Raw genomic sequence first — 21386 nt, 5'->3', positions numbered from 1 at the left:
AATTAACTTTCCTAGTCAGATTCTGGTGTTCAAGCACATATACACTGCTAGCTCTACTTCTTCCTGTTTTCTAGATTCTTATGCCAGGTGCAACATGCATACACACTCAAACTGTCACTCTCTTACCTACATAAATGCATGTGCACACACATACAAACACACACACACACACTCACACACTCACACACTCACACACACACACACACACACACACACACACACACTCTCACAAAAGCCAAACTGTTCCGCAACTTGATTGAGAGTAAACAATCGATGGCATTCGGAGAAATCAGTTTATTAAAAACCCTCACATGGCATGCATGTGTCTGTTTAGTGTCTGTTCACAACTGGCAGAGAAATAACAACCAGTAACATTGTTTAAATATGTTTGTTTTGTAAAAATAATAATATTAATTTTAATGACAAATCTAACACTTTTTTTGGAAATGTATACTAGCATAAACTTATTGAAGCTGGAGCTTAATGAAAGGTAAATTGAGTATCTAATGCAATAAAAGACGCATTTTAAACACAATCATTTGTTGTAAAGTCTGTACTGTAATATAAAAAATATATATTCTGAAAAAAAAGATTTTTTACATGAACTGCAATATTTGGTATATTACATTTCACAAGGTGATGTTTTAACCGTGCACAATAGCAAAGACTCTAATGTCTGGAGTCGATCAAATAAAGACTTTTGTTTGATTTGGGAGGGGTGGGTTGTTGATTTTGATTGTGGATGGGGTTAAGAATAATGCTAATAGCTTGCTATTGTCTGCTCTGTATGGAATAACCACAAGTGAATAAAGTTGTTTTGAAGACCTCTCCGAACCCGGAGTGGCTCAACGTTTTCATTGACAACTAATAGGTGAAGCTTAATGTGCATTTTGATATAAATGATAGGCAGTAGAGGTCAACAGATTATACATTTTTTAAGGCCGATATCATAGCAATAGTTTGGAAGGGGGAAAAGCCTATTAATTTGTAGTATTTCTGTTTCATTTTGTGTTTTTGAAATACTTAAAAATACTTTCTCAGTCACTCAATTTATTATATGCTCAAAATACTAGGGTTTATTTATATCAAGCTGTTTACATGGCTAATTAAAACAACTTTTCTACTAATATTCCCCTTTACAGTCAGTCAAGCATAGTCCTGATAAATGTCCCTTTATGCGTCATTTATCATGTCAAAATATGAAACGGTAGAATGGCAAGAGTGACTTTATATTTTTGGAGTTGAAATGTCTATTCGGAGTGATATTGGATACTGTTTTAATATTCATTGCACCATACTTTCGGAGCACAGAGCATAATCTGGGCACAGATGGAGCAGCAGAACATCAGGCACGGTGAAAGTGAAACTTTCTGCAGCAGATGTTCCTCTCATCCATCGATCTGATCTGATCAGCTCTGATTGGATCAAGTGATCAACTATTCAACCCATAACCCAGACTCCTCAAACTGCTGCAGAGGGGGAAAAAACTCATCTACACTGCATTCAGGTCTGAATTTAGAGAGGGGACACAGAATGATATGAATGGGACACACACACAATATTCAAAAATGGTTAGTCTGCTGAACTTTGTCTCCTTTTGACCAAAAATGTGGGATTTTCTTTCGATCATACATCTCTACCGCAGTGCTGCAAACTGTCGCCTAGTTGATCTGTGTACAACATTTCCATGACAACACACAGAGCTGATTGTAAACAGGTGAAAGGCTAAGTGTTGCAAACCGCAGTAAAAACCCAAATTGAGACGCATATTCTGAATGCGCTGTATGCAAGTCCAGATAATACCAATAATAGCAGCTAATTCCTCGTCTTAATGAGAAAATGCTAAATTCAGAAAAGGGCCTAATCTGGAAGACCAAAGTGGAATACACTGTATTAAGAATATTGTCGGATCTTAAAAACAGGATTAGGTCAAAACCTAGTACATGGCTGAACAGTGTATGAAACAGTAGAGGTCTTTATTTTGAAATGGCAGCTTTTAATTTGAAAAAGAAATTGAACTGAACAGCCATAACCCACTTTCGGAGGCTAGTTCTGCGGATAACATCAGTTTGTACAGCGTCCTATCGGCAGAAAATAATCGGTCGACCTCTAATATGCAGATGCAACCAAGCTGGAAACTGCAAAGAACTCTGTTTCTTTGGGGAAGATTTTGTGCAGAAAGAGACAATTAATCAAAAATTTTCAACAAGTTTTTCAAACATAATGAGGAATCGCTCCTTCCTGTCCACTATGTCTGTGTCGCTGTCGTTGTTGCCGTCCTCTGTGACCTCCTCAGTCCTTTCTTTAGGTGCACAAATTCTCTCCAGTCTGGCTCTCTCTCGCTCCAGAGCCAGCCGCTCCCTGTTCACAGCTTCTTTGTCCTTCTCCATCACCGCCCTCTCCCTCTCCATCACCGCCCTTTCTCTCTCTAACATCGCCCGCTCTCTTTCCAGCGGGGCTCGGTCTCGGTCCAGAGCGGCAACCTCTCGATCCAGCACCGCTCTCTCCCTCTGTATCACCAGCCGCTCCCTCTCCATCACCTGTTTCTCCCTCTCCATCACAGTCTTTCGCTGTCAGTCATCCTCCCGTGCTCCTTCTCAAGAACGGTGCGGCCTATTTCCTGGCCTTCCTCCTCGTCCTCATCTTCATTCAGGGAAATCTCAACTTCCGGCCCACCTGCTAACGAAGGCCAGGGCAGTTTATCTCCATGGACACCTTCCTCCTCTTGGGCTGGGAGATGGATGAGATATCGCCGTTGTTGGGGATGGCCTTAAGGATGGGGCGTTGCCTTCCAGCCGACCCGCCATGGCGTCATCCATCAGATTGAAATAAGGCCACACATCAGGGAACACCTTCATCCCATTCTGGAGGGTTCTTTAGGTCCTGATGAAGAAGAGAGAAAACAATGAATCAAGAATGAAAATGTCAAAATGCTTAATAAATGGGATTGATTAAACTGACCTTGTATCTCTTCTTCATGTTTTCCCACTTTTTGGATGCTTGAATATGAGTCATCTTGTGTTGCAAGCCCATATGTTTCAAGATGGCCCTAAAAAAACATAATTATTAAAAGCACACAAAAACATTAAGGTTTAAGTTTTGATTTATTAAGTTAAAGCTGATGTAGGCAGTTTTATTTTGGCGTCATTGGACAAAAATCCCAAATAAATGTCAAGCATATTGTAATTCAAGTGGACTGAAAGCTGCACTACACACACAAACTACACAACTATAAACTACACATTTCAGAGAGAGGCCGTTTCTTTTGACTGCTCTATAAACGCAGACGCACGTGCATGCCCCTCAGACTTGGAAATATGTATATTTATAGCTCTGAGTGCATTATTTTCCAGTATGATACTTCCTATTCATGTACCTGCATATGTAAACATTTTTCTATATTTTCACACAGTAATTTCTCTCAGAGCTTTAACTTGCTGGCATACCTCCATGCACACATGGAAGTATTTCTTTTTCCAGAGAAGAGGTAATTATTTGAAACCCTCAGCTTCACAAACTCTTTAATCTCGCTTGCAGACACTAAAAGAAAACAGGGAGAGAAAAATAATTAGAAAAGAATGCATGGAGGCTGGAGATGACAGTCCACAATTCTCAACATGAATGACATTGCATTTGTCTGCATTTAGTTATTTTTATTGTTGATTTATATGTTGTATACTTTCTCAATTAATCGGTAGTTGTTTGGGTTTTAAAAAGTCTGAAAATGGTGAAAAATATCAATCAGTATTTCCAAAAGCTCAGAATAACATTCTCAAATGTCTTGTTTTGTCCACAACCAAAGATACTCAGTTTAATGTCACAAAGGAGAAAAAAAAAAAACTCATGATTTGATTAATTGCATTGCATTAACAGATTACTTGGTGATTCATTTTGGCTTATTTTTATGAAATAAAAAAATATTTGACGATAATATATTAATAAAAAAAATATATATTATGAATTTCACTACTTCTGAGATGTTGTAAAAGAACTGTAATGGAACATATTACATATTATATCAACTTTTTTCTCTTTCTGTTTTACAAATACCATGAAGAGTGACAACTCAACTATTTGGTACAAGCTTATATTAAAAAAAAAAAACAAAAAAAAAAAAACAAAAACTATGGGGTCTGTTAAACAAATAAATAACTTTAAAATAAATAAATAAATAAATATCAAAAACATTGACCTTCTGCATTATTGCCCCAAGGGAAGAAATGCAACAAAGTTGTCAGTTGTTTTGGTTTGTCACCTGTTGTTGGTTAGTCTGCTCTCATTTAAACAAACACCACACAACAAATATAATCTAACATTTAGTACCAGTGGTGGACGGCTGGAAAAATGTGAGTTAAATAACCTTAAATTGACTTTGTATTGCTGAAAGAAAGTGCTCTTTTTAAGTACTCTCTCTATGGAGTGAAGCCCACTTGCTAGCTTGCTAAGTGTCCAAGCTAACTCCTCTTAATACGTTAGCTAGTTAAATAAAATGGCATTTCTTGCCGCCTATACTTACTTTTATATGTGAACTCAACGGGGCTGACTTTATCATAAGTAGTGCTGGTGTAAGCGTGATCCTCAAAGTCCATTTTTTTTTCGTATTTCCCGTTCTTCTTTTTAGTTTTTTTTATCAAGTGCCCTTCGTTAGAAAAGGCTACTTCCTCCTTCAGAAGGACCCTATATTCTTCTTCGCTTGTTTTTTTTTTTTTTTTTACAGAAGGCGCTTAACAGTGACCTGTGGGCAGGGAGGCGAAAAACGGCTGAATCAGCTCATCATCGCCCTCCAGCGCTGTGGATGTTTAAGCGCATTACAATATATTAGTTGTGTTTTGTTTTGTTTTGTTTTAATATTTTATTAACCGTTTTAAAACTAGTACATTCAATGGCTAATACACAAAATTACAAAAATAATGAAGACAAGTAGGTACAAACCAGACAGACTAAAACATACAAAATAACAAAAATAAAGTAAAAATAAATATATAAAAAATAGAAAATAAAATAGAAGTATGAAACAGACTGGGAGTTTCCTCAAATTAGTTATACAAACAAAGCTGAAAGATTTGTATAAACTAATAGTTGGAAAACTTTTTTTATCATGTATAGGTATCTTGATCTGTTGGTATATGATGGCAGTTTCTTTAAAAAACTTAGTTCTTTATTATAGATTTGTTTTATTATAGATTTGCTTGTTTGTTAAAAGCTTCATATAGATACAATGTGTCACTTTTGTTTTTTGTTTTTGTTTTTTTTTTTAAAGAAATTAATTAATTCTGGGTTGGATTTTGGAGATTGAAGATTCATCTATACACATCTAAATCTGTGCGTTCTGGTGCCTTCATGATATATAACTCATTTTATAATTTATCCGTTGCCTTCACATAAAGCTGACAGTTTGTGGGCAGATGACTTGATATGAATCAGTTCATCACCAGCCTCTTGGCAAAAAAAAAAGATGTGGGTGTGGCTAAATATGAAAAGTGTGGTAATGAAAACGAAACTATTGCAGACCTCAGAATGGCGACTGCCCATGGTAAGAACCCTTTAAACATCAGCTTAATTTATGCAGCCTATTTGTGATTATCTGTGGTTTTAAATGTGTCATTAACTACATGTAGCCACTTTTTATGCCCTCGTGAAACAGCTGTAACCTGTATGGCCACTGCTTGTTTATGGTTATATATATCTATAAATATGAGACATTTTTTAGGTCTTTATCAGACCAAAACCCAATGTGATTACTGGTAAATGCCATTTTATGGTAGATATTTTGGAAAGAAACAAGTATAAACGTTCAGTCGGTGCACAGATTTTATCTAAAGTTGCGTTTATGTTGAAATGGATAGTTTCAGTTTCGTTTTTTGTTATTTTGTGGTTCTTTATGGAGCTTCTTTATTGGGTTTATGTGCAACCGTAGCCCAAATCTTTATAATAAAAATAATGCTTTATATTAATTTCTCAAATAAAAGGCGTTTAATTGAGGCTGGGTTAATTATCTAACTTTAATCCATAAACAGTTTTCCAACGTGTAGATAAAGACCACAGAGCTTTTAATTTTATTTTCCAGCAGGGGGCAGCAGATGAACAACTGTGTGTGTGTGTGTGTGTGTGTGTGTGTGTGTGTGAATTGTAGATTTACACTTAATTTTTTAACTGTTTCCAAATGTATCAAAATAAAAAGAAAATACTCTGTTATTATTTAAAGTATTGTTTGATGTTTGATTTGATTTATTTCAAACACGTAGAAAAGGAAATAGAGAAACAATTATACAAAAGCAGACAGACAAAAAAAAGTAATATTTACAGACAATGAAAAAACATAAAGCAAAAGAAATGGTCAAACACACAATGACTTGGTTTACTTATTCAAAAAGGTGTGAGAAGAGATCAGAAGTTGTTTAATCCCACCCCTTCTCCGTATATCACTGATTTTAATGAAGTTGTTCATGAGAGCTAATAGACAAATAACAAGACAAATAATCAAACATCTACTCAAAAAATGATTGCAACTTTATGTAATAACTTAAAGTGACACCCCAGATAACACCCCTTTAAAACATATTTTTCTTTATTACACTTACGGTTTTGAGCAGTCAAGATTTGTAACACAAACTGTTTTCTTAATGGACCTTGCTTACACACAGGGTCATCGTCATGTAGAAACAGGAAAGGGTCTTCTCTAAACTGCTGCCATAAAATTCAAAGTTAATGATTCATGATGACATATAAATGAATCTTAAATATCACTGTGTGTTGTAACATTAAGAATCTAAATTAAAATGAGTTGGAATAGTTGGAAAAAGCGTGTGTCCTTATACTTTTGGCCATATCATGCATACTCAGACTGTATCTCCACCATGTTCAGCCTTCATCACTGAGCATTATAAATCAGTGTTTGTCAAACGTGTTTTTTCCAGAGTCTGACGAGGAGAATCTGTCAAAAAGTGAGAGTGAATCTGACGTCAGCGACGAGTCGGGCAGTGAAGGATATTCAGATGTGGAAAACGATTGTCAGGTTTGTTTCCGCAACATGTTGGAGTCTTTTCGTTTCTCTAAATACACATAAAGCTGTGAGAAGTGATCCGTTAACCTCAGGGATGTCCCCGTCATGTTGTTTTGGGTTTTTTTTCATGTGATACTGAGTATCTGCTGATACCGAGCCCCAATCCAATACTTGTATTTACCTGGATAACACAGCTGCACAATTCACACGTCAAGTACTTTAAAGTTAATAAAACCAATCCAGTGTTTGTGCTTAAGAGTTCAGCAGCTCTGCAACACAATACAACAAAAAATGTCTGCATCCAAACATTGTCCAAATGTTTTTTTTTTTATTTTATTTTTCTGAAATAACAAAGTAAAACAAATTAAAAATATTTTTTCTATGGCTCTTATCACAATCCCACTTAGAGCAGTGTTTCTTTTTTCAACAAAATAACAAAGTAAACAAACTAAAATGTGTCTTCAGAAATTACTCTCAAATCCATTTAGTGTAGCATTTTGATAAAAGTACAGAACATTATAAATGAGTAATATAATCCCATCCCCAGTTAACCACTTTAAACCCACATATTTAAATGCTGGTGAGAGTTTACTGCCATAACTATACACAACATAACTCGATTCACCTCTCAGCGATGACAAATCTTCTATACTTTAATTTTCAGTTTTATGGGAAAGAGCCCTGCAGGTATTACAACAGCAGCAGCGGCTGTAAGGACGGTGACAGGTGCTCTTATTTGCACTTCTGCAAGTACGCCCTGACCGGACGCTGTCGCAACGGGTCGAAGTGTAAACTCAAACACCCCGAAGGTGGAGGAGAGTCCTCTGGTGCAAGAAACAGAGCCTCGGACCAATCAGCATCCAGCAGTGAGGAGGAGAGAAAAGGTTGCCACAACCTCATTTCATACTTTTTATCCTGTATGCTTAAAGGGATAGTTCAGATATTTTGAAGTGGGGTAAAAGTTGATGTTTTTGTCTTTTATTGAACCAGAGCCAAAGCTCACTGATGGCCGTTCTACCAGTGGCAGCTGAAGGATGGAAACGGCTGGCTGGATGTTGCTAATGATCACATCCTGGAGGCTCAGTACTCGCTGCCACACACCAAGAGTATTAAAATCTACAACACACCATACGGGTAAGAGCTAAACACGGTGCTTAACCCTTTGAAACCTGGAACAGCATCACTTTTTTTACCTTTCACAAGTATATAAACATTTGAAGCCTGAGGAAATTGGTGCAGAATTGTTCAAAACATGAAAAAAGGCAATAAGCAAGCTGGTGAGAAAAATGAACCACTGGTCAGCCTTCTTAATGTTTTTGCCTATTTCATAATAGATGGTGGGTTTTTTTTATTCATTTAAGTAATGATTGACATTTCTTTGTTGGTTTTGTCTTTTTTGTAGTCTAAACTGTTTTTGAGAATGTGAGGAGCACTGTGCTGTTAATTTAAAAATCAATAAAAATGTACTTAAAAAAAAAAGAAATGTTCCACTAATTACAAGAAATTAGTGGATTTATAGAAAAATATTTTTAAAAAGGAAAAAATATTTAGGGACAAAAAGCTAGTGAAAAGCTATGTTTATATTTATCATAATTATATATTTAAAATTATTATAATTTGTAAAGCGCTTTTTCTAGGTCATTTCCTGTTTTTTTTCCATTTTGCTGCTTATTTTTTTAAAGTAATTTTCAGGTCATTTTCTTGCACTTTTTACTAATGTCTTGCTATTTTTTGGGATATTTTTTTCTTTTGTTGCCCATTGCATTCTTCCTATGTTTTTGAAAGAAATCAAGCCAGTTTGCTCAGATTTTTAAAGGGTTAAATATCTTCTAAGCGCAGACACACAGAGCTGGCTCTTGTTTAATCTGTGTGTCTCTCCGCAGGGCCGTCAGTATTGACTTTAAGAGGATGAGAGTGTATGGAAAGAGTCTGAGAGTGAGACGTCTGGATGATGGAAACACTGAGTGGCTCTGGTACTGCATGCTGGGCCACAAGTGGATCAAATATGGAGACAAGGTAGATGGAATTAAACTATTGCATTGATGATTTTTTTTCTTCCTGTTCAGTTCGGTAATAGTTATTGATTATTTTCTGGATAGGATTCAAAGGGAAACCCCAGCCCTGTGAAGAGTGCCGACATAGAGGCGAAGTTCCAGAGTAACCCAGCGAGCTCTTATACTTTCACCATCGGTGCTGATACCTTTGAGATTAGATTCAGAGGTGAAGTAAACTCACGAAACCTTCACAGGATACTAAAAATCCACAAGTAGCACATTGTCAGTCCATTCTCAGATACAATTTTTATTTTCTTTTTGTTGTTTGGTAGGAATGCAACAGGTGACTTCGAAAAGAAAGAGGAAAGTCACTCGTCGACCGCTGTACAGACAACAGACAGCAGGAGCAGCGTGAGTTTGTTTTTTGTTTTCTTTTTATTTACCAGAATGTTAAATTGTACCTTTAAATGTTGTGACAGAATCCAGAATTCCATGTTCTCGTTACAGAGTTTCAGACGTGGCCTCGGATCTGCAGAATCTCTCCGTGGGAACGAAACCTCAGTGGCAGTTTCAGGGGGACAGCGGAGCGTGGCACGTGTTCAAACAAAGGGTGAGTTATTGGGATGCAGTTAGCTAAAAATCTTATCTGTGTTTTTTACAGTACAGTTCAAGCTGCTCCATCATCATTACATCTTTGCACTGTTATTTAAATCTGTTTTAAAATCATTGGAGTGAAACCTTAATGATTACTGTCACCAGTGAATCCTACAGAAGGCACTAACAAGGTCCTTACAGGTGAATTTTCTCTGTTTCCATCAGAGTGTCTTTATGCATTACCTGCCTGCAAAACAAACTGCCATTCAAATGTTTTATCCCACAGGCAGTCAGAATTTTAAATTCCCTGCAGGTGCATGATTTATATTGTATTTTGTGCATTATATCATCTTCTGGAACTTATTCTTATCCTGGTTCTCCGGCTCCTGGTGCACTTGTCTGGTTGTATTTTTTCAACAATGTGTGTTTTGTAGCCTAAACACACATAGTAGTAGTTGAGTTCACTGAATTGTATATGAGTTTGAATTTGAATTGTTTCAGCAGAGCGGCACTCAAACTGAATGCTCAGTAACCAGCGATGACATTGAGAGGAAGTACAAGCAAAACCCCAACGACAGCATGACTTTCAAAGTGAAGGGACACTCCTACAAGCTGGACTTTGGAGGTGAAGTTATGTTTATATACTGTGATGGAAGAAAATGTTAACGCTTTATTTTACAGCTTTACTGTTTCCATAAATTCTTGAAGATTTTCCAAAAAGTTTGGGATAATTTCATGATATATAGAGAATAGAGTTTAGCTTTATGTTGAGTTTATAAGCAGGAATATTTGTGAAAGAACTGCTCCATTTAAACCCAGAAAACTTTAAGAACTTGGGAACAGTCCTGTAGATTAAAGTAATACAGAGAAAATATATCTCTCTCAGCTAAAATACGCTGTAATGTCTTTGAATAGTATTCCTGAAACATGACAGGGCATTTATTTATTTGTTTTATTTCATTTTCTCTCTGCAGCGATGATCCAAACTAACCTCAAAACCAAGCGCACACGCAAGATCAGACGTGTGCTGGTGTGAGAATCAAAGGTGGTTTTCAAGACCACAAGAAGAAAACAACAAGCTACCGTGCAATAATATATTTATACAATCATTCGTCATCATCTGACATATATACATGGCCTCATAATGGGATCTTTAACATTGTGTTACATTAGAAATGAATTCAGGGTAAGATTTAATTATATTTAGGGTGGTTGTGACTTTTTTTGGCTGCCAGAGGGGATTGTTTACCAACACACATCTAAATACAGCCTAATGAACTTGCACTCAGATTGTATACTGTACCAATGTGCCTTTTAAAAAAAATATATATATATTCACAAATGGTTTCCCAATCTGAAGTCAAAAATAACCGACACTCCTGGGATTATCAGAAAAAAAAGTATTTTATGTTGCATTCATGCTGCCATTTATCTTACATACACACTGCCTCTTCTGATATAGACAAACCTAGAGCCAAATCTGATGCAAATGTATGCAAATACTGCCTCTGCAGATTACCTTTTAGGTGTTTTACATGACAAAGGTGGTTACATTATGCAATAAAAATCATTTTGGTGTCTTTTGTTTGTTTTTTGTTTAAGGATGTTATTAATAGTTCTCATAAATGCAGGTAATATTGAATTGTCTGTAATGGTAATTTGGGAATTATTGCAATGATAAAGTGCATCCAGTGTCATTGGTTTTTTTGTTTCAGTGTTTCTTTTTGTTTGTCTCGGTGTCTGTTTTTGAGGCAATAAAACATATCAGTACCTGAAATTCCATTTATCTCTGCCAGTTATTTTAATATTTTGAATATTAACTGATAAACTTGGCACTCAGATTATGTACTGTACCAACTTGCCTTTTACAACAACAAAAAATGACACAGTAGATGCTGCCACACCAGGAGATGCAAGTATAGGACAAACACTCCTGAAATCATATGTTTCATACTTCATTCATGCAGCCACGTCCGTGCACTGCCTCTTCTGATATTATAGAGTCGACTAATTTAAAACCAAATCTAATGCAAATTCATGCAAATCCTTTTGTTATTCTTCATGACAGGTTACATTATGCAACAAAAAAGTAGTTTTTCACTTCAGATCATTATTTTTGCTCAAGATTGGAAATCCAGTCTTGAGGTTTATTCTTTCATACGCATTATACTAATACAGATTGTATTAAATAGTCTGTAATGGTAATTTGGTAATGATTGCATGTAAAAAAAATAATAATAAAATAAAAAGAAATGCCTCCAATGCTGTTTTTTTAGGGGGGAGGGGTTGTTTTGTTTTGTTTTTGTTTGTTTGTTGTCAGTTATACATTTTGAATTACAGGGAATATCCAGATCCCTGTTATCCTAAACAAATCAATAAAAGAACTGAGACAATGACAATAAATATAAACATAAGTCAAGGCAGATAGCCCCCCAAAAATCACAGATTTTCAAATATACTACAAAAACAAATAACTTCCCCAAAAACTTAGCTGCGTGTATCATTATATAACTATTTTAATGACCCATATCCCTGGCTTTGTTGCGTGAGTGATGAACGTGCAGCCCGTGCGTGCTCGCGCCCTGAACCGAAAGTGAAAGAAGAGATTCTCGTGAAATGAAACCTTCACATCGGTGTCTGAGTAAGAGCGAATAAAGGGGATTTAATTCAACTAGAAAGTTCATATAAGTAGATTTTTCGGTGTCTGTACGATTGTTGAACTGCCTTTTCGTCATTATCAGTGTGTTTTCCTCTCAACATGGTGAGTCTTCATCACGGAATCACTTTGGACCAAAAGTTTCTGGGACGTTTAACGTTACTGTGTTTTTATTTATCGTTTAACAGGATACTGAAGAGTCGATGCGCTTTTGTCCTGAGACTCCAGGTCTGTGTGCCTCCACATTTTAAATTCCTGCAGTGCATGTAGGCTATGATTAAATTATGACTTTTTTACTTGAATGTCTGCATTTTAGCCCTTTTGGCTGACTAAGGAAGTTCTCAAGCAACTGAAACTCCGCAGAGAATTAGCCTTAATTTTATTTATTTATTTTAAATAAGTGACAAAGTGTGACTTCAGAAAAGCGTTGTGACATCTGTTTATTGTATACAGTAGCATAGTGGTAATTAGTGTAGCTGTAATTTATTTCGGTCCTTGTTAACAATTTTCCTTAAGGAATGCACATAGGGAAGAAATATAACAAGGTACTGAATTAAAGGGAAAAAACCAAAACCATAAAACCAAAAAATATATAGGCCTTATGCTTATGACCCATTTTACTGAGCGTATTCTCATAAGTAGGTCAAATTCATTTACTAAAAAATAATTAAATAAATGTGATTTAACAAAAAAAACAGAAACAATAAAATCACAGTTGCTAAATTGTATCTGGTATTTTCTTCTTTTTTCTGCTTTATTCATAACTATATTATACAAAGTCATTTTTATTGTCAGTTTTTCAAGTTTCCTTGTTTTGAATTATGTTGCAAGCATGCTTCATTTTTATTGAGAGTTACTACCTCATAATAATTAATCAGTTATTTTTATATTTGTTTTCTGCCTCTTGTGTTGTATAAAGTCAGACATTACAAAAACATCCTTTGACCGCAGGCCAGCAGTGCACCTGGACTAACTTTATTAGCTCCGCACCTGTTTCAGGCAGTAAAGAGATAAACAGTCAGACATTAACCTCGCTTTAACTGGCTTCTGCCTCTGGAATATTTCAGAGAATACACAATTGCATGATAAGGTCACATTTAATTTTGTTTTACAGTTAAAAGGAAACATTATGAGTGGCAGCTGTCAAACGGACATCAGTGGCAGCCGATTGAAAACGACCACGTGATCGAGACCCACTACTGTCAACCCGGAGCTAAAGGAATCACCCTCAACTTTAACCAGTGGTCAGTGTTGTGATTTTCACTGGTCTCATTTTCAGCCCGAAAGAGGGCATCAAACTTTTCTTTAAAGTTTATAATTTGTCTGACAATCACAGAAAAATTGAAGTTCATGTATTTTATTTAGGAATCTAATCTGGAGATTTTTGAATGGAAAGTGGCAAATATTGTTTGACCAATAATGGATTTTGAGACTTGTAGTGAAAGTATGTTAATTTTTTTCATGCCATTAAAAGTTTGGCCTTTGAAACAGCAGTTCGATAATTCTGAGAATAAAATTGTCCATTGAAAGTATGATGACAGAAATGATAATATTAATGAGATAAACAACATCTTTACACAGTACTTGAATGGATGTGTTTTGTTTCTGTGCAATCAAAACAAAATGTCTTGTCAAAGAAGTATATCAAAATGAATCATTTGTGTCTCCACAGGAAGGTTTACATTGACTTTGACAAGTTAGAGACTCTGACTGCAGGTCTGAAGGTGCAGAGAATAAGCTTCTTACTGCCGGGCCAGACAGAGGATGTAGGCTGGTACTTCAGAGATGACCAGCTTTGGTGTGAATATGGATCCCAAGTGAGGAAAATCTCAACCCGAGTTCAATTTATTCTCAAGGTTTTCACACATTAAATTCACGTCCTCTTCCTCAGAGCTCCAGCACGGTGTCCTCTTCAATCAGCAGTGGAGATATCGAGCATCAGTTCCATCAAAACCCTCGAGGAACCTTCAGTTTCACCGTGGGCTCGACGGCATACACACTCAACTTCTCCAGTACGTCATTTTGCATGTGCAAGCTTTTTAATTTCAGTAAATGTGTCTTCATACAGGGAAGTGTAACTGATTTTATTTTTCTCTGCAGCCATGACACAAACAAACTGTGTCACAGGCCTGCAGAGGAATGTAAGAAGGCGTCCAAAATTCACTTCCAACACAGAGAGGTGAGACTTTTCATCTGCTGGATTCCTTTTTTTGTATAGAAGTGTTTATTTCCTGCATTCAGACAGACACATGTTTGTAATGCACAAGTTATTTGGTGTAGTTCTAAACAGTTTTTTCTTTTATTGATCAAACCAGAATTTTTTAAAATCCATTGGTCACAGTCTGTATCCACACTTGCTCTTTTAACCTGTGGGGTACCTCAGGGGTCTATTCTTGGACCTATTTCATTTTCATAGTCAGTGCACCACAAAGGGAACCAGTTCCTAACCTTTTCTTTTTCTGCTTCAGCCAACCTGGTTGCAGTTATTCACAACTCTGCAGCAAGACAATTCGCTAAGACCTCATATTGCTCACACATCACAAACTTTGGATTCAATTCAGGACGCTCCTCTCCATCTATAAAGCTTTGAATGGTCTTGCTCCAGAGTATCTTAGTGAACTACTATCCCCTTATACCTTTGCTCGGCCCCGCAGGTCCACCAAACAATGTCAGCTAGTTGTACCTCGTTTGAGAAAGAAAAATCGTCGGGACAGGACGTTTGCTGTCCTGAGTCGCAGGCTGTGGAACAGTCTCCCTTCAGGAGACAGGTCAGCAAACTGTCTTTGGTGTTTCTTTGGTGTCTTTGGTGTCTCAACTGCAGATCAAATCTTTTTGTGCATGAGCCGTACTCTATTTTGAGTTGGGATCCTTTTTCCTTTCCTTTGTTTTTACTGTGCTATTTTCTCTCATAATGTTTGTGTTGTACTCATCTTCTGTTGAATCCTTAACTGGATTTTTGTTACTTAAGGGCAACTTGAGAGAGAATTTTAGCGCTAAATCCCTGTAAAAAAGTTTGTCTCTCTCTGCAGTGCTGTTTTCCCCGCGGCCTCCTCCTCTCAGCTCACTGATGGAGGCTACAAGTGGGAGTTCATGGGAGAAGAGGAGCAATGGACAGAATACAAAGCACATGTAAGTAGGGCAAGCAGCTATTTCAGGTAGTTGCAGCAAAAGCTTATAATGGAAACCTACCCGAAAAGTTTTCAGTTAAGGTTAAACTCAAAACTTTAACTTCTGATATATTTTTGTTTTTAAAGATATTTAATTTTCATTCTCCAATATTTTTTTCTGGTAAATAATGTCTGAGAGTCATCAGTGGTATCTGGTGGTCAAATTGAAATACATCAAATATGCATTCCTCTTAAAGGTGGGCTTGTTTTTGTATTTCTGTGCAGATATGTTCATTTGACAGCGCTGCCATTGAAAGACAATACCAGCTGAATCCACAGGGCCAGCTGCACTTCAGGATCAAGAGATACTCATATACGCTGGATTTTTCAAGTAACAAACGCATGTGCAGCTACAAAGTCACACTTTGCTTTTGTTGAGGACAGCAGTTTAAATCTGCACTTAAACTCTGTGTACTCTGGTTTATCACAGGAATGTGTCAAGTCAACGACAATATCGGAACTACGAGAGCTGTGAGGAGGACTGCTGACGATGGGAGTCAACAGATCAGCAGGTCAAGACAAACGTTTCCCTTAAAATGCCACAAATGTATCCTTAAAACCCTGAAAACATACGTAACATCTGAATCGAATGGACCAAACCCACTTAATTTGAAAAGCCCTCTTAAATTACACATTCAATTTGAAATAATCTGCCAGCCTCATAATAACCACTTCTTAAAAGGCAAACTCCACGAAACACCTTAACTTAAAAGGCCTTAAATTAAAAACATCTTATAAATCTTTGAAACCTGAGAACATTAGTTTTTTGGAAAACAGAAGAAGTTACCTGAAATTAGCCAAAAAACCTAACAAACTAACAAAAAATAAAAAAAGCTTAAAAAAAGCTATTTTTTTCACAGATAGCAGGACATTACTTCTCAAGTCGTTTATTGCCTTTTTCGAAAGCGATTTCTTTGCTCAGCGTTCACAGGCTTACATACTTGTGAAAGGCGTCCAAAAGCAGCAAAAGAAAAGTTTTGTTGTTCCACTTTTCAAAGGGTTAAATGTTAAGGTCTACATGACTTTGCCTTTATTCTCCTCCCATTTTAGACTAATGTTATTCTACTCTTTTTTGCACTAAATCTGCATTGCAACACCAGCTCAGTTCATTTGGCAGTGATGTGCTACTGTAAGTGTTATAAACTTATATCCTTCTGTTCTTCAGTTCGGGCACACAGCCACGATGGCAGTTTCAGGATATCAATGGGAGATGGAAAGATTATTCCAAAATGAGCAGCAGCGTTTCCAGTCAGGACATCGAGCTCCAGTACCAGCAAAACCCGTCGGGCATCGTGACGTTCACCACCATGCACTTTAGCTATGAGCTAAACTTCTCAGGTGAGCTGGAAACGTGGACACTAACTGCTGTGTAGAACTCCTCTCACACTTATGAAGTGGTAATGTTACATTTCTTTTGCAGCCATGACTCAGAGGAACCTTTCCACAAACACCACCAGATCAGTGCGACGACTGAACCAGTGACTGTGGGACTGAGAAAGATTTGGAGGTCAACAGTTAACTTAATGTTGATCCTCACAGTTTTTCACTGCCTGCTGGAGGTTGTCTCTCTACATTGGAATGATTCAGTACAGTTTTTCACAAGCTGCCTCATCTCTTTGCTGTTGGCGTTACTCAATTGTTATTTAAACATGGGATTTTTTTTAAAAAAAAGGTGTGTTTGGGTACAGTTTCTTATTTATTAATTTCATTTAATTTTAGGTTTAACTTTCCAGGCATCATAAAGATTAAGTTAAGTTAATGTTGGGTTGAAATTTAAGTAGTAGTAGCTCAGTTGATAGAGTGGACACCCCATGTAGATGCTACGTCCTCGCTGCAGTGTCCAACTTTGGCCCCTTTGCTGCATGTCATACCCTCTAAGTTGTCCTATTCAATAAAGAAAGTAATCTTTAAAAAAAGGTCTTAGGGAGTAATATTCTATGTAAAAAAATGTATAAAGTCTTTTGCGGCTCCAGAGGGAGCTGCGTAAAATCTGATAAATTGCCCAATTGACACTGACTCAAGTGATGTTGACATGAGTGACATCACTTGAGTCAGGAATAAAAAATAAAAAAAAACCCAAAACATACCTCTGGTTCTGCAGCATCAACTTTGATCCTTGAATTTAGGCTTAAGGGAGCTGTTAGCTGTTATCTAACATTTGGTCTACCTGGCCTTGCTCTGCAGCCGTGTCGGCTAATGGACATAACTCAGGGCTAAAAGTTGCTGATGTGATACATATTGAAATAAACAAAATAATTTTATAATGTTAGAATAAGTAATGTCTTCCAACTAAAGTTTAACCCCGGGCTCTTAGAAAGCAGGGTCAGTCCTACAGCCTTGGACTCAGGTTAACTGTGTGTGTGACAATAGGAGCTAAGTTAGCTACGGGCTAAGAGTATGCCGTGTCAAAGGCAAAATTATGTGGAAACAGACTCTGAAAAACCTCATTTAACCTTAAAATCAAAGACATGTTCACCAAAGTCTTAAATACCTGCCTGTTCTTGTGCCTATGCATGTTAAAATGTTCATGATTCACGAATACTGCCTTGTAGTCAGAGCACTTTATTATTACATTTTGATTAAAAATCTTTTATCCTAAAACCAAAGAAAGGTTAACTTCAATGTTTCATTTAACACTGCCGACTAGCTGACAATAAATCTTTTCATTAATACTGCCATGTAATCAGTGCGCTTTGTCTTGCTTTTTTAATTAAAGATGATTACCCTTCATTGTCTGATCTAGTGTTTAAAAACCATCACACAAATAATGACCACCCTCTGAGTGTATTAGATTGTGTACTTTCCTTTATATGTACAGATTTTCACTGAACCACCTCAGAGACCAGCACCTTCACACATAAAACAAGGGCCACACGACACATACATCGACAGCAGTGGTATACAAATAATCTTGTAGAAGAATAAGCTTTTAGTTTTCTGCTTTGGGGTTTCTGCCGGGATATGTGACGCAGGCTTCACAGATCACATCCACTTTGTGATGAAGTCGAACTGCACTCCACTGATGAAAAAAAGCTCCAATCACTGACACATTTGTGGTTTTGAGAGACAAAAATTGGGAAATGAACAGAACCTGAACAGTCAAAAAAAAAGCTCACCTCATACAGGCGGCCTTATTACACACAAAAAAATTAATCCGAAAACAGACATTACACTTCAGCATGTTAACAACAATCATTGTCAGCAGAAACACAGTGTGACCAAGGTGCATCTAAAAACCCTAAAACTGTGTAATTCTCTTTAAAAATGTAAGATTTGAATGAGTACAGGTTAATATTCAGCTGTTAAGAAAATCTGACAGATCCACGTAATTATTTTAGGTCAGCGGAGATGAAAGAAAAAGCACATCGACAGCTTCTTGAGCCACTCGATATGCAACCAAAATTGATTATTGCACATGACTCATCTAAGGCCTCTTCACCATTATCACGAGGACATAAAAAATGCCAAGGCCCTCACAGAGCAATCCATCTTTAAATAGCTTTGTATTTACACTTCATAATAACACGTCACCAGCACAGGTCCTCCGACAGCTGAAAAGTGCTGAAATCAAAATATATAGCGCTAATCTTCATCATTGTACAAATTGGTCGACAGAAATTTGCTTTTTGAGACCCTCAAAAACTTCATCCGAGCAAATTCAGCCGGATATGAGAAAAAAAAAGCAGCTGGAATCATCATTAGAAAAGATGCTAAAAGTTAGATCTTTTGTGGTCGAGTTCAGTAACATGCAACAAAGCATTTGAGAAGCCAGACAGCTGATTAAAAGGGAAAATATTAATACTTGAGTAACAGATGAGTGCTGGCTGTCTAGTCCTACACGTGTACCCATGTAAGGCACAATCGCCTACGCAGTGCATACACTCCTTGTTCATCGCTTTTAGCGTTAGCATTTTGTTAAAAGGACACTGCTGTAATAGCTACTCCACTCGTCCTATTCCTCTATAAGACACAGATAAATCATTCATACTGCATTTACAGAAATTGATACATTAGAAAAGGAGGTGAAACGGTCATTGACAAACTTTGACCAGACAAACTGACCCTGTCCTTTTCAACATGCTTGCTTTGATGACAAATTAAAGGGACAGTTCAGATTTTCTTTTTTGTACTTATCCATATTTAGTGTATTAGGCAACATACAGTAGATGTATGTCGATATGTCCTCAGTTTGGAGAAGCAGGCTGGAGTCTGACACGGAAGCTAAGCAATGTAGTGCTGAGGACGGGGGCAAAACACGTTTTTGCGAGCTAAAAAAAGTGTCCAAAAAAAATTAAATCATTAACCGTTTTCACTATATTGAGAGTATTTTTACTGCTTTTACTTTCTGTCAGAGAGCACATTACGATGGGAAACAGCAAAAAAAGCAAGAAATAATTAAAAAGTTACATGAAAACTGCCTGAAAATAAGCACAAATTAAAGCACATTGAAAAAAGGATATATGTGTAATTTTTTTTCTGTAACATAAATTTAAATATGTAATTATAATAAGTCTAAATATATTTTTGGGGATTTTTTGCAAATTTTTTAACTCTCTTTTTCAAAAGAAAAATTCAGGTCTTTTTCTCATCACCTTTTACTAATTTCTTGCAATGTGTGGGACATTTCTTGCTAATTTGCTCACTGCTTTTTCCCCCATGTTTTCGAAGCTAAACAAACAAGTCAGTGGTAGGCCAACAACTCCAGTGTGCTGTGAGGTAAAATTACTGTTTCTGTCAATGGAGTCTGGCTTTGAAGAGAGCGATATAACACGTAATTTTCCTGTGAAAACTGCTGCCTGGCATTAAGGTAAAGCAGTGGAAAAACTCTTAATGTAGCATACACCTAAAGTGATATTATTTTTTTTTTTCAAAGTGGGACTTTTGTGGCCAAAGTGCATTTGCTGCTGACTCCTGCATAGCAGTAGATTGCGTAGCTTCAATTTAGAAGTCCAGCCTGCTTCTCCAAAATGAGGGCATGCCGACTGACATCTACTGTATGTAATATACTCATACAACCCCAGTTAAAAAAAATCTAAACTATCTCTTTAAGCAACGGTTTAAAAAAAAGAAGCAAGCTTTTCAGCCTTGGAACCTGATGATGAAAGATTGAGACAAAATAGTAAAAATAATGACGACCAGAGTCCAATTTGTGCTCACAAAATGGGGGTTACTGGTGCTGCAGAGAAACCGTTACCATGGAGACGGACTGCAGAGGGGCTACTTGGTTTTCCCCCATCTGAGCCACGACTATCAATTTCCAGCACCCCCTTTTCATATACTCTCCACGGACGAGCCTCCTGGACGCAGATCAGTGACTGCAGGCTCATCGGTGCTACACTTCAAGCTGCCTCCCACTGGGCTCACACATTTTGGTGTTTTTGTTTTTAAGCCAACTCTCTGATCACTTTAGACATGCGGCACATCCTAAAATAGTCTGGAGAAGCAATAAAGATACAGAAGCCGATGTGAGGCCACTTTTTCTTTCCTTTTCTGCAAAATTTTAAAGGGAAAGTCTGGTATTTTTTAACCTAGGCCTTATTTTCTAATGTTTTTGTGTCAAAGTGACTAATGGAGACAACTGTATTTGAAATTGTTCCAGTATAGAGAGAGACCTATGCAGCCGCAGCAGTGAAACAAGCTGCGATGTAATCCCTATGGGCAACTGTGCACCATCAATTTACATTCATTTGAAGTGCTTGTTTTTACCACTCAGATTGTTATTAGACAACATTAGAAAAGACCCTGCAGAGAAATTCAACATTTTTCTTTATCTATTGCTGATCCAGTCTGTTTGTTTACCTTTTCCAATCAAAAAAGCATCGTTTTTTAAACTGCTTTCCCACGGCCAGTATTCAAGTGTGCCTATCTGTTATTTTATTCTGCTGTGTCACGTTCAACATCAAAAACAGGCCATAAAACAGGGCAGTAAACAAACTGCTCCATTTTTTGTGTAGAGCATTAGATTGGATTTA

The 21386-nt window shown here is 36.9% G+C and overlaps 3 protein-coding genes across 4 annotated transcripts; 2 read left to right on the top strand and 1 right to left on the bottom strand.

Moving 5' to 3' along the window:
- Positions 1 to 281: 281 nt before the first annotated feature.
- si:dkeyp-38g8.5 (uncharacterized protein LOC568385 homolog) lies at positions 282 to 4622 on the bottom strand. Its single transcript, XM_042511757.1, has 6 exons — positions 4517 to 4622; positions 3447 to 3540; positions 2962 to 3049; positions 2853 to 2883; positions 2606 to 2730; positions 282 to 2564 (listed from the first exon to the last, which is right to left on the bottom strand). The coding sequence occupies exons 1-6, from the start codon at positions 4587 to 4589 to the stop codon at positions 2193 to 2195; spliced, it is 783 nt and encodes a 260-aa protein (XP_042367691.1). The 5' UTR covers positions 4590 to 4622; the 3' UTR covers positions 282 to 2192.
- Positions 4623 to 8020: 3398 nt separating this feature from the next.
- si:ch211-244b2.4 (uncharacterized protein LOC541512 homolog) lies at positions 8021 to 11368 on the top strand. Its single transcript, XM_042511431.1, has 7 exons — positions 8021 to 8137; positions 8887 to 9019; positions 9103 to 9223; positions 9330 to 9408; positions 9505 to 9607; positions 10093 to 10216; positions 10566 to 11368. Exons 2-7 carry the CDS (start codon positions 8912 to 8914, stop codon positions 10625 to 10627), a joined length of 597 nt encoding a protein of 198 aa, XP_042367365.1. The 5' UTR covers positions 8021 to 8137; positions 8887 to 8911; the 3' UTR covers positions 10628 to 11368.
- An 831-nt stretch (positions 11369 to 12199) lies between these two features.
- On the top strand, positions 12200 to 19445 carry si:ch211-244b2.3 (uncharacterized protein LOC557230 homolog). 2 transcript variants are annotated; one of them, XM_042511631.1, is made up of 12 exons: positions 12200 to 12352; positions 12436 to 12475; positions 13362 to 13491; positions 13920 to 14064; positions 14139 to 14259; positions 14348 to 14426; positions 14902 to 15015; positions 15277 to 15376; positions 15640 to 15745; positions 15845 to 15926; positions 16580 to 16752; positions 16835 to 19445. In XM_042511631.1, exons 1-12 carry the CDS (start codon positions 12350 to 12352, stop codon positions 16894 to 16896), a joined length of 1155 nt encoding a protein of 384 aa, XP_042367565.1. In that variant the 5' UTR covers positions 12200 to 12349; the 3' UTR covers positions 16897 to 19445. The 2 variants fall into 2 exon arrangements, with proteins under 2 accessions (XP_042367565.1, XP_042367566.1); XM_042511632.1 differs by lacking the exon at positions 14902 to 15015.
- The last annotated feature ends 1941 nt before the right edge of the window (positions 19446 to 21386 follow it).

The sequence above is a fragment of the Plectropomus leopardus genome, chromosome 22 (genome assembly GCF_008729295.1).
Source record: "Plectropomus leopardus isolate mb chromosome 22, YSFRI_Pleo_2.0, whole genome shotgun sequence".
NCBI lineage: Eukaryota > Metazoa > Chordata > Actinopteri > Perciformes > Serranidae > Plectropomus > Plectropomus leopardus.
The sequence above is the reverse complement of the archived record's forward strand: the minus strand, read 5'-3'. Positions and strand labels throughout refer to the sequence as shown.